The sequence below is a fragment of the Hemitrygon akajei genome, chromosome 8 (genome assembly GCF_048418815.1).
Source record: "Hemitrygon akajei chromosome 8, sHemAka1.3, whole genome shotgun sequence".
Classification (NCBI taxonomy): domain Eukaryota; kingdom Metazoa; phylum Chordata; class Chondrichthyes; order Myliobatiformes; family Dasyatidae; genus Hemitrygon; species Hemitrygon akajei.
The window spans coordinates 25,447,616-25,460,967 of record NC_133131.1 but is presented as its reverse complement, the minus strand read 5'-3'; the positions used below and the strand labels follow the sequence as shown (position 1 = coordinate 25,460,967).

Here is a 13,352-nt window from a genome sequence, read left to right as displayed (position 1 = left end):
TCTGCCCCTGGCATATCCTTGCGTTGTTAATGCAAACAACATATTTCTGTGTGTGTTTCGATGTACTGTACATTTGCTAAATAAATGAATCTGACCTCTCAATTCTGAGTAAAATCAGAGCCCAAAGCGAGAGAAAGAGAATATTAATCGAAATGAAGAACAATTTGAGATTTTACCTCTATTTACTCATGGTAATTATTTTCAGTATCTGGAAGGATTTTGATAATGGAATATCTATCACTTTATCAAAAGCTGAATGTAGACAGTGGCAGAGAAAAACTGAGGGTCGTGTTAATTTTGCACCATCTCATGCATCTCCCAGATAATGAGAAACTAACACTGAAGTAGTGCATCTTACGACGTTATATTTTGATTTCTAAATAAAATATGATAACACAGATGGATTCTAGTTTAAAAGCATCAACTGCATTTGCAGAACCACAGGACCTGCAAAAATAGCTAACAGGCATCAAGGGAGGTTTCAGATTACAAGCATTTTCTCTATACGGTGCAGGATATACAGTATGCACAAAACAATCACATTGTAAGTAATTTTTCTAAGATGATCTATTCCTTAAAGGTGAACTTGATGCTTTTTTTAGATGGAGAAAACAAAATGAAGAGATCAAGACCATCAGTGTTAGAGCTTAAAATAGCAAAGCAGGTGAAATAAACCAGAACGTGGATTTAGCTTAAGGTCTCAAGGAGCTACAGGGCCTCTGAGGAATAGAAGATGGGGAGATAAGATAATCATAGGTTTTGAGATCCTATGAAAGTATTCAATCAAGTAGCTGTGGCCTGCCTTTTCTGCAGTTCAGAGGGACCAAAAAAAAGAATCAAAGAAAAGACCAAAAAGGACTAGAAAGGACTAAAAAGGGGGAAAGTTCAGACTCAAATGAAAGAAAGATCAAGAAACTTAATGGATCAGAAATGCTGGTCTGCTCTAACTGATGCAGGTTAGAGAAAATGTGAAATCTTTGAAAATGAACTAAAATGTACACGGTGATCCCCATTGCCCAAACCTTTCAACATACATTGAGTGGCCACTTTATTAGGTGCACCCCATGCCTGCTCCTTAATACAAATACAGTGGATTCCTGTTAATTGGGACACACTGGGACCTGTACATTTTGGCCCAATTAAGTGGCTGTCCCAAATGGCCTAAGTTTTATGGAAATGGTTAAAATAGTATAAAAAATAACAATCTACCATTTCACTGAGGAACAAATTCTATCATTTGAAATACAGAACAAATTAGAATATTAGCAATGCTATTGCGGTGCAATAAAACTGTGTCTTAGCTCCTAATTCATTCAGGGTGTGCTGCCATCTTCTTTTGATTGACTGTAAATGAGCAAAATCGGGGCAGACACCTAGTACAGATTATAGACTGTGTTCATACAATACTTTCGACATTTGCATCTTCCAAATTTTTCATTTTCATTGTAGCATTCAAAGTGAGTGTCAATACCTTCAAATTCTTCATTGTTGCTAACCTGTTGAAGTAGTGAAATTGTTTCACTTTCACTCTCAGCCATTCCTGGCATCTCCAAGACTGAATGCTCGTAACCGCAGTGAGCAAAGTAATTCTGAATTGCCTAACTGCTTATTTCTTGCCCATTATCAGTGCCAAAAATCATGGCTTTTTGAACAAAAACACCTGCAACTGATGCTGTTTAAAAACTGCTCTCACTAAGTAGTGTAATGTTTAATGGCCACACGACGTGCACGTGACTGACACTAGTTAGAACATTTTTGGCAATAGCTGTCTGTCCCAATTAAGTGGCATGATGTCTCATATTAACAAAGGGAATTTTCTTGATTTGCTTTTGTTCTTTAAGAGTTGTCCCAAACAAGTGACTGCCCTAACTAACTGACAGTGCAATTAACTGGAATCCACTGTCCCTTATTGAATGAAAAGTAACTAGATGATGGAAGTTGAACTCATTACCCTGACTTCTGCCCTCTGCTTTGGAAATCCCCAATCACATGAGGTCTGTAAAGATAGCACTAGATGGAAGTAGAGAGAAATCAGCAGCTGTGAAACTATCCACTTCAAAAAAAAATTTAAAGTCTCCCGTTCCAATTAAGGGGCATATTGTCCCAAATAAATTAAGAGAACCCCTGTTATTTCCTCGATTAGTTTTTGTTCTTTAAGAATTGTCCCAAATTAGCAGCTGCTCCAATTAACTGACGGCCCAATTCAGATATTTCAGACATTGGAGAATTAAGCCATTCAGTCCATGAAGTCACTTCACTACTTCATCATGGCTGAACCATTTCCCTCTCAACCCCAGTCTCCTGCTTTCCTCCCGTAATCTTTCGTGCCCTGCCTATTCAAGAACCCATCAACCTCCACCTTAAACACACCAAATAACTTGGCTTTCACAGCTGCCTGTGGCAATTAATTCCACAGATTCATTATCCTCTGGCTAAAGAAATTCCTCTCCATCTCCATTCTAAATGAACGCCCCTCTATTCTCCTATGTCTTATGGTCTTAAGGAATGGACGTGAAATCGCTGCTGCAGGGCAAGTTCAAGAAACAACTTTACTTAGTCGACAAGCATTATTTATAAAAAGACTGACAGGCCTCTGGAATGGAGCAAAGTCTTGGCATTGTGATGATGACTTTCTGTAAACAAAAAAAGCAGATGCCTTCAGGATCAGCTTAAAGAGGAGATATTACAAGCTTCAGGAGATGTTGATTTGTACAACTATAGGGGGTGAATCCATGTACCGGTAGTTTTCCTCGGCTCTCTGATTAGTCTCCACCTGCTACTATTTAGTGCCAACCATTTAAATTTCAGAAGAAATAATATTGCCTCATTTTAATTTGGATCTGGCTTTTGAGCTGAAAGACATGACTACCCAGGGAAGAAAAGATCATCTGTCCTAGCCATGCCTCTCAAACTTTCATATGCTTCTATCGGATCTCCCTCAGTCTCTGGCGCTCCAGAGAAAACAATCTAATTTTGTCCAAACTCTCTTCATAGCCGATACATTCTAATCCAGGCAACATCCTGGCAAACCTCTTCTGCACATCCTCCAAAGCCTCTACATCCTTCCTGTAATGTAACGGCCAGAAATGCACACACACAGCAGTCCAAATGTGGCCTAAAATGTACTACAACTGCAAGGATCCAAGCATTCACTCTCTTTTTTTTGTCTTCACATATACTATCTGACCTGCTAAATATCTTGAGCAGTTTTAAAAATATATATATATCAGATGCAGAACATCTGCATTGTTCTGCTTTTTGCTTTGAAATCTGAAGGGGCTCCTTCAGATCCAGGGAGGATCATGGTGTAGTTGCTATAAAATGGGCTGAGGATTATTACAAGGATTTTGCCTTGTGACTGACTGGGTTGTAACAATTTATAATTTACAGAAAATTCCTGGGAGACAGACTGTGAAGAGCTCTTACATAAACAGTGCACACTTCCTTTGAACTCTTCATGTTTCACGTATATAAGACAATACACTCTGCAATGGACTTTTTAAAAGGTTAAGAACCCTTGACTGAACACAGATAGTTTACACATGATCCTCTCCAAACCATGAGCAGTCTCTACTGGAAGTCAGTGGTTGACAAATGTAATGATAATTGCCTTAATTTCAATCAGTTTAATGTGGAGTATTTATTGTACTCTCATCAAATCACAGAAATTGCACATAACAGACCTATATAAGAAATTTTGTTTTCAGTACTGTTGGAATAGAAACTGTAGGAAACTTCTCATACAGCAGTAAATTGACTAAAAATTCACTATTAAATCAACTAAATTTCTACTTGGTAATTTAAGATGATGTTCTGATCAAGAAATGCAGTTAAATCTGCCAATTCTCCAGTATTTGTTTTCGAGAATTGCATAAAGTTAGTGGAAGGACAGGGTTGTGCACAAGTTCTAGCCACATGTACATCAATAAACTTTCCATCCTGACAGTCAGGACATCAGTTGAGATCACATGATGTCTGATGTCCCACCTTCCCCTCCCATTCATTGCTGCCAGTCCATCTCTCTCTGCTCGCACTTCAAGTGGAGGAAGCAAGGCTTTTCAATTCCCAGTGGAGGATAGGACAATCTGCCTCTCCACTCCTAGTGGAGGTCTGGGCACTCCATTTGCCATATCCAGTGCCAGAATGACCATTCCCAGGCTGTTAGATTATGTTTCCATTCCTGCCACCTTGATTAAACTTTGCTCCGGTCAACAGCTTTTCAGTAGTGCTAGAAAAAAATAAAATACTCCAAGAAATCTATGGTACCTATGAATCTCACACTACTCTCCAGCTCCACTGACATCTGTGGTCTGCTGGGAAAGATACAAGTTTGAAATCTATCCTGGGCTGTCATGACAATCATCTGAGATCACATTGCGCCTGTCACATTGTCTCTGGTGTCCCATCTTCCACTCCCATTCATGCAGCCAGACCATCTCCCTGCTCCCACTTCAAGTGCCAGGAAGGCGTCTCAGTTCCCAGTGGAGCACAGCATACTCTTCACTGCTCCCCAACTACCAGCGGTGACCTTGGTGCTCCACCTGCCTTAGATTTCTCACATTGTGCACCTCGTGTTAGTGGTTACAATTTTCAGTTGCTGGTTAAATTGTGAGCAGATACTGGAGTTTTCACTGAAGGTACACTTTTTCCTAAAATTAAATACCTCACAAAGGAGAGCTACTTATCCACAAATGTGGCTTATGCACCAGAATTTAATCTATTTGTTGTGTTACCTTGTTTTACAAAAGAGAAAAGCTATCCTGAAGCACTTCTGGTGAGAAAGGCTGGCAAGCTAGCCGCTGAGGAAATGTCCATCATAAACACAGTCATAAACATAAGCACAGATATTATAATGACTTATTGAAGACAATGGTGTTGATTATATTTCAACAACTATAAATAAATTGATGATAATTTAATCCCAGATTTAGCATGCCATTGCCTCCAAGATTCAATGTCAGTACAGTGAACTGAGGCAGAGTGGGCTATACCGACGTGATTATACAGTTCATTTTGTATTATCAACTAGGTAGGAATTTCGAAACAAGTAAATATTTTCTGTTCTGCGATGGAAATTCAAATATGAACTCAAATTTTGGCTATGGTGCTGTGGTGAACTACATATACCTGTCTGGACACGTCCCTCTGCTGACTGTTCCTGTGGCTCCTCCCACAGACCCCTGTATAAAGGCAATTGGAGGCACTGCTCCTCCCTCAGTCTCCAGGATGTTGTGTGGTCTCTTGCAGCTAATAAAAGCCTATCGTTCACCTCCCGTCTCCGAGAGTTATTGATGGTGCATCAATTTTATTAGCTGCAATTTTAAAAGGTGCCCAATTCGTCTCCTCATTAAAAAAAGTCTGGGATCTTGCCCCAAGAGGAAATTGAAAAGGAGGTCAGCTGGCTTAGTCAGTACAAGACTCTATGACTACAAGACTCTTAACCTCAGGGTTAGACGTTCAAGCCCCATGTTGAGCACATTATGAGACGACACACTGACACACTCAGTAGAACTTCTGCCTGGAGCACCAGAGACCTGGGTTCAAACCTAACCTCACAATGTGCAGTTTGCACCTTCTCCAAGTGACTGCATCAGCTTTCTCTGACTGCTCTGGATTCCTCCCACAACCCAAAGACCTACAGATGAGTTGGTTAAGTGACCGCTGTAAATTCCCTGATATGTAGGTGAGTGGTGGAATCTGGGACAATCAAAGCAAACATGGAGAGAATTTTTTAAATGGGCTCATTGTATGATTAGGGTAAAATATAGGTGCTTTCATGATCTATGCAGAAAATGTCGATCAAAGGAACATTGTACGCAGGCACCATCTTGACCGGAAAGGTGGTCAACGTTGGAGTGAACCCATCTGTGGAAGAGCTCATTTCTGTGAGGGCTCTCTTTTTGACTTCACATCTATCCTTTTAGGAAAAGGACAGATGCAGAGCAGTACGAGCAAAGCAAAAGCTTATATTGAAAGGCTTTCCTTAAAGATGGATAACTTATGCTGGGACTAAAACCAACAAACAGACGAAGAAGATGATGATTCATCAAGGGGACCCTCAGAGACATAATGAGGACAGATCATTTGGGTTTCAGCTTTGGAACCTTTTAAAGAAATGCTCGTCATATTTCCTGGCAGCATATAGCTGTTTCCCCATATTCACATCACAAAGAACACATAAAAATAATAGATAAAAGTCCTGAATTAATATACAGTGAAGAACGTGCCATATGCAGGGCAACATAAATAAATACAAGTAAATTGGCTGATGTTTTCTTCAGTTTAGAAGCAAGCCACTAAAGGGTCTAAGGTACTGCTACATAAATTAGCACCATTCTATAACTTGCTGTTGGACGATCTTCCTTTAAATACTTCCAAGAAAGAAACATACATCGTTTGTTGCTTGGTCGAAGGTCTTCTACTTTGTACACCGACAGTCGATTGACACCACCGCAGACTGTGTGCTTCTCCCCTTTACACTCCATGTTGCAATCCCCCTGTCTTGCACTCGCTGACGTAACTCGATTTCCACAGTAACATTCTGCACCGTATTCCAGACCAGCATAAAGGTAACCTCTGTGAAGACAAATTTGCCATCAGATTACAAAGGAAGTCTTTTAAAAAAGAGAGTGTTCTAAAATGATCTGATTCTCAACACAAACTGACTCCAATGATCTCGCAAGCTAGGAGCACCATCTTATCACCTACCAGCTTCTGCTTTCCTCCCACCTCCACCCTTTTATTCTGACTTTTGCTCTCTTTCTTATCAGTTTTGAAGATGGGTCTTTGGCCAAGGCATCAACTGTTCATTTCTCTCCCTACGTACTGCCCAAACTGCTGAGTTCGTCCAGCATTTTTTTTGTGCTGCTGCAACATAATGAATGCTGCTTTTCCTTAAGGTGTTGTCTCTGTATAATCTCATAAAATGAATGAAGATAGTCACATGCCCTAACAGATTTAAGATGTTACAAAATTCCCAACATAAAGGACGTTAATATAAAGACAGTAAGACACAGAAGCAGAATTAGGCCATTCAGCCCATCAAGTCTGCTCCACCATTCCATCATGGCTGAACTCAGATCCCACCCAACCCCATACATCTGCCTTCTGGCCATATCCTTTGATGCCCTGACTGATCAGGAAATGATCCACTTCCGCCTTAAATAAACGCAAATACTTAGCCTCCACCGCAGTCTGTGACAGAGCATTCCACAGATTTCCTACTCTCTGGCTAAAAACATTTTCCTTGCCTTTGTCCTAAAGGGTCATTCCTCAATTTTGAGGCTGTGCCCCACCATAGGAAACATCCTCTTCACATCTCCCCCATCTAGACCTTTCAACATTCGGTAGGTTTCAATGAGATCCCCATGCATTCTTCTAAATTCCAGTGAGTTCCAAAGCTGCCGAAAGCTCCTCATATGTTAACCCCTTCATTCCCAGAATAATCTTCGTGAATCTCCTCTGGACTCTCTCCAATGACAATACTTGCTTTCTGAGATACGGGGCCCAAAACTGTTGACAATGTTGACAAAGTCGAGCCTGACTAGTATCTTATAAAGGCTCAGCATTATCTCCTTGCTCTTATATTCTATTTCCCTTGAAATAAATGCCAACATTGCATTTGCTTGCTTTACCACAGACCCAACCTGTAAATTAACCTTCTGAGAGTCTTGCACAAGGACTTCCAAGTTCCTCTGCACCTTTGATGTTTGAAACTTCTCCCCATTTAGTTATTAGTCCACACTACTGTTCTTTTTACCAAAATGCATTTTCATACATTTCCCAACACTGTATTCCATCTGCCACTTTTTTGCCCATTCTTCCAATTTGCCCAAGTCCTGCTGTCATCACATTGCTTCCTCAGCACTGCCTACCCTTCCACCTATCTTTGAATCACCAAAGGTCATTTAAAGGACTGGTGACATTAGCTGACTGAAGAGAGGACCAGGCATTTTAAGACCAACCAGTCTTTTTACAAATTCAGTATAACTTTAATAGGGTTCCTCTCATAGTCACAGCTATTTAGGAAAAATGCAGGAACGTGAAAAAAGGTAAATACATAAAGTTGATGTTGAACACATCTTCCCTTACCTTTCTGCACAACTGTCTTGACACTGCGAAACCGTCATTTTACGGAAGTCATAAAACACCGCTCCTTTCAGAGCCTTCTCCTTCAGCTCATCTCTGAAGCATCCTATGTGTGTTGCTGTAAAGAACAAAGCTGCCTTAAATTCCACACCACACTTGCTGCTTGAGATTCCAAGGATGATTTATTTGAAATAGACTACTGAAAATTTAAGATTGAAACTAAATTTCATTCAAATATTCAAAGAAAAATTCTTGGTTTTCAGCTGTTTTTCATTAACTCAGTCAACTGTTTGGTGCTGATAATAACAATTCCCTTGATTTACTGTGATGCCTCTGTCTGGTGAGGACATAATGTGATGGATGATGAATGTACTACATTACATCTAACTATTAATGGGCCATTTTCTTCTGTCATGGCATTACTTAATTTGGACTTCCTCTTCAACATTCCATGATATTTGACATAGGAACTTACTGTGATCAAAATACTGGTTTCATCAGCAAGATATCCAATGAGAAAAATGAGAAAAAAATGAAATTGTACACATGTAATACTTAAATTTTGCTTGGCAGAGAGGTTGTTTTGAAGAGGTTCAGACCTACCAACCAACAGACCCACTTTATACTCCTGTTGCATCCGTGAGGTTAAGCTGCAAATGTATGCATTCAAGTTTGTTAAAAGACAGGTCAGTTGACGACACGCCATTTCAAGAATCACTTTTGAGAGCAGGACAGGTAATTCAGTTTAACTGCACTTGATACTATTGGAAAGTTGCCAAAAATTAGGCAATTAGTAAAAGCATATCCTCTAGTGCGAATGCGCTAATTTTTGCTACATCGGTTTCTTGCCTGTGGGATTCTTAGTCCAAATTCCCCAAGAGGTAACTGGCATTTAAAGTTCAAAGTGCTGTGTATTGATTATTAAAGAATACATAGATTTTCAAACTTTGAGATTTGTTTGCTCACAGGTAGCCACAAAGCAAGAAACCCGAAGGAACCCAGTTTAAGAAAATTTTTAAAACGACCAACACCTGATGCACAAGAGAAAGGGGAAAAAAATATAAATCATGCAAACAATTGAAGTGAGCAGCAACACTCTGCACCAAACTGTTCTCAGATCTGAGTCCGAGAGCAGCCCAGAGTAGGCTTATCAGTTCATCATATGAGCAGGTATGAAGCACAGCAGCCGGGGCAGTCATCGTAGCTTCAGTGCCATGGAGAGAGGAGTGACCATTGCAGAGAGTGAGCAAAATCAGCTCTCGCCTCAGATCCAGACATCCTGTCTTTTAGATCTATCTGGGCTAGCGATTAAATTGACCAAACAATGGATTGTACCTCGCATTGTCCCCAGGAACCACTGCAGCAACAGACTCTGGCACCTGGAAAGAGGAATGAACATCGCGGAGAGTGAGCGAAGTCGGCTCTCACCTCCGATCTGGGCCGGCACTTAAGTTGTCTAAACAGCGGATCATGCCTCACAGTAGGACCTGGCTGCTGTGAAGCCTTGAACAGGCTGCCCATTGACTTGTTCCGGGCTCAGATTTTACCGTGCAGCCCGAAGCCGTTCTCAAGCTCTTCAAATCTGCTCGGCGCCCAGAGCAATTCAACCTCACACCCAGGGAAGTTGTATGGACAACAGAACTCCTCTGCCTCAGCGCCGACATCTCCTTTCTGAATGGCTCACTCCAGTTGCATTGGTTCTGCAACACACCAGCCCAGCTTAATCCCCCCCACCCCCCCGAACTCGCCTCGCCATTGCTCATCCCTATCTGTTTGGGGGGATAATTTAACACAATTTACCTCAGTAAAGATGTTTTTATTGATATTTTAGTCAAATGTCTTGCCATTTATACTATCAGTAAGCTGTTGCATGTGTTTGGTAGCACCATTATAACCGGAAGTCTTAATTATTTCATTTTAACTTACTTCTTTATATTTATTGTGAAAGTGATTATATTATTGTGTGTTTTATGAAATGTAATTCTTTTTTAATTTTGTTGTTCAGGTTAAAAAGGGCCCTAAAGCCAAGGTAAAGGTTTGCAAGATTTCAGAATTGTACCTTGAATTTAACAACTAGTGTAATTTGCATCTCTTTTCATTAATTGACTTTCCCTTGGGAGAAATGTCCAAGATGCAAAACCACTACCCAAAAATTGCAACTACAATAACTACAATGCAAACAGTAATATATTCATGGAGTTATAAAGAAAAAAAAACCTTTGGCTCACATCCCTCAAAAGTTCCCTATCCATGTCCAAGTTATCTTTTTGTCAAAATATTGTAATTATAACTGCCTTTAATATGTCCTCTGGCAGTTCATTCCATATACCCACCACCCTCTGCTTGAAAATTTGCCCCTCAGAACCCCTTTAAAAATCATTTGCTGACTAATCATAAAACTGTGTTCTCTGCTTTTAGACCCCAATCTCATCTTAGAAAAAAAGATGGACTTTCTATCTGTGCCCTTCATATAAAATCTTTGAGGTCACCTGATTCCTCTTTGCTCCTTGGTAAACAATCCCAATCTAACTAGACTCTGCCTGCAACTATGTCCTATACTCCTCGCAACAACGTTATGAATCTTTTCTGCACCCTCTTTGGATTAAAATTACATCCTTACTACAGCGTGGTGACCTGTAAAACAGATTAAATTATAAATATATTCAAGATATTTTATTTTACGGAGTACAAAAGCAGCACACCATTATTACAGCTTCAAAGAAAAATGAACATACAGTTACAATTTAACATTCTGTGCTGAATGCTTGTGAATCCCAAAAGGATTTATTTGCAAAGAAACACATGCCTTGTACAAGCAAATGCATTAATGCAAATAAATAGCTCAAAAGAAAAAGGTGCTCGTATTTTTGAAGAGCCTTTCACCACCTCAGTTCATTCCAATGCACTTTGCAGCCTTTAGAGCAGCTTTGGTCACTGTTGTAATAAATTTTAAAAATGACAGCCCATTTGTGTGCGGCAAAGAGCAACATCTCATTTTATTCTGAATCTAGTCTCTCCCCAGCCCTCCCTTGTTCTCTATGTAGGGCTGCTGCTCTGTTGGTTCCATCATAGTCAGGAACAGCTTTAGAACACAGACATCCCACCCTGCAAATACTCATTTCAGGGAGGTAGCACCCCCGCCCCCTGCAACCCCATATTCCAAAACACCCCCCCCCCCGCAGTCGACCTCAAAGGGTAATACTTTGTTTAGTGACTTTGTCTAATCTGTAAACCAAGTTGGGCATGTGCAGAAAATGTGACATTAAAATATGTAATTATATTATCATGGAGCTGTTTTTTAATTCCATTACAACTTTAAGCAAGTCTACAGGGAGTTTGGCCTCATCACGTAGGACATCAATAGAGTAGCTCCTTAGCAGCCAGTTTAAATAATGTTAGCTATACTAATGAACGAATGATACCTGTTAAACTCACCTCAACATGTCTTTTACATTTTAACCCACCGTGGGCAATAGAAAAGTCACTGTTGCAAACAGTGCAGCGAGCAACACTGTCATTATTGTTGAGGTTGACTGTAAAGGCCGCCCACAGAGAAACCTGATAGGTCTACTTAGCACGAAGAGAGATCAATCAGGATGCTCACTCTCACTGTTCCTCTTCCTCTCCCTCACCCTCTCCCTCTTAAAAAAATCTATTTCTGGGATATTGTATATAATTTGCAGGTGTCAGGGAGCTGCTATCAACATGCGGGAGACTCACGGAACTTCTGGGAGAGGTGGGATGTCTGAGATTAACAGTTTTGAAAAGAAGCTTTCTTACCTTCCCCCCTATACCACAACTTATTTCATCAATCTTATGCATTATTAATTATTCAGCACTTACTCAAATATAGGCGACACCCCTCCCCCCACCATCCCCAAATTAAGAGGGGTGAATTTTTCTCCTTAGCCAGCTGGTGGTGTACCGGCATTAACACCGGACTTTGAGGCAAATGGTCCTGAGTTTGAATCTGGCCAGCTTCTTGCACGCTTTCCATCTGTGCTCGGTTGAACATCGAGCTAGCAACTTAGCCTCTTCAAAAAACAGTCAAATGCTACGGAAATGGAAAAATGGCGCCTGATGCGCCACAAGGCCTGAAGAAGGGCAACAACAGCATTTTGTCCTTAGAAAACCACCCACATCATGATTTTCCATCAGGCAAGTCACCAGCATCTGTCATAAAATAACAGTTGGTTTAAAAAAAAGTTTATTAATTTGCTTCTTTTCACATAAAATTTCATCAGAGAAAATTTTTATTCCACTTAAAGATGTTGATTTTGAAATGGTAGGCCTTCCATCCAGATTGATGGGCTAGGTAGCTATACAGGGTAAAAGGTAAGAAAGTCTCCTTCCAAAATGTGTAATCCAAGCCTGCTCCAGTAGGCATAATGTACGTTTGTATGTTGAAGTTCGATTTCAGTGGTTAAGTGTTCGCTTAATTATGTTTAGCACAAGCTATTCTTTATAACAAAAGCCACAACGGCTATGACACAAAAACTTGATTTATCTGCTGCTACACTTTCTCTTGGATTATGACTACAGAAGACACGAGGAATGTTAATTTGTGGCAGGAGAATAACAACTCTTCAGAAGAGGTTAATACTGTGTAGTCACTCTCTTGAAGTGCACCCCGTTCAAGTGAACCTAATTTGTACAATGCATTTTAAAATGTCAACAGGGCAAAATGACAAACTGTTATATCATTTACCAAATTAGTATGAGTTAAAGGCTTATTAAAGATAATTAAAAAGCAATCAAGAAGCTTTTAATCTGCTGCAATGAATGTCAATTAGTCCAGTAAATCTACCACCGATGAACATGCCTGCCATTCGTCAGATGCAGTTGCTTAAAAAATCTTGCACAGATGTTTCAACTGTGGGATGCAATTCTGACCCCCAAAAATTTTTGAAATAAATAACGTAGTCAAAACAAACAGTTTAGAGAGTCGATGGAGAATGTGGTAAAGGTCTGAAATACAAGTTGGATTATGAAGTAGTTACAAAAGCTGCAGATGGTCACAGCAGTGATATCTGGTGCTTGGAATTAATGTCTGTGATATGATAGTGTCATCCCAGTGTGTGGTGTAAAAGAGGATTCTATTCCTGTTGTTACCCTCCTGTGAAACACCACGAGACTTTGTCTTACATTAAAGATGATGTATATCTTCATTTCTGTTTACGTCAGTAGTTAGAGTCCAGCTCAATGCTCACAAAGTGAGCTTGGGTAAAGCCTCGTGCGGGAGCTGTCCTTCAACCGCGGATACA

The 13,352-nt window shown here is 40.2% G+C and overlaps 1 protein-coding gene across 4 annotated transcripts in view; it reads right to left on the bottom strand.

The window, feature by feature from the left end:
* The window catches only part of LOC140731731 (sialate:O-sulfotransferase 1-like), a 144,080-nt gene that overhangs the window by 59,721 nt on the left and 71,007 nt on the right, over nucleotides 1-13,352 (bottom strand). For all 4 annotated transcript variants that reach the window (XM_073053459.1, XM_073053460.1, XM_073053461.1 and 1 more), the window contains exons 4-5: nucleotides 8,092-8,206; nucleotides 6,392-6,576 (exon numbers count right to left, since the gene is read on the bottom strand). In XM_073053459.1, the coding sequence (XP_072909560.1) occupies nucleotides 6,392-6,576; nucleotides 8,092-8,206 (300 nt within the window). The remainder of the gene's footprint in view (nucleotides 1-6,391; nucleotides 6,577-8,091; nucleotides 8,207-13,352) is intronic.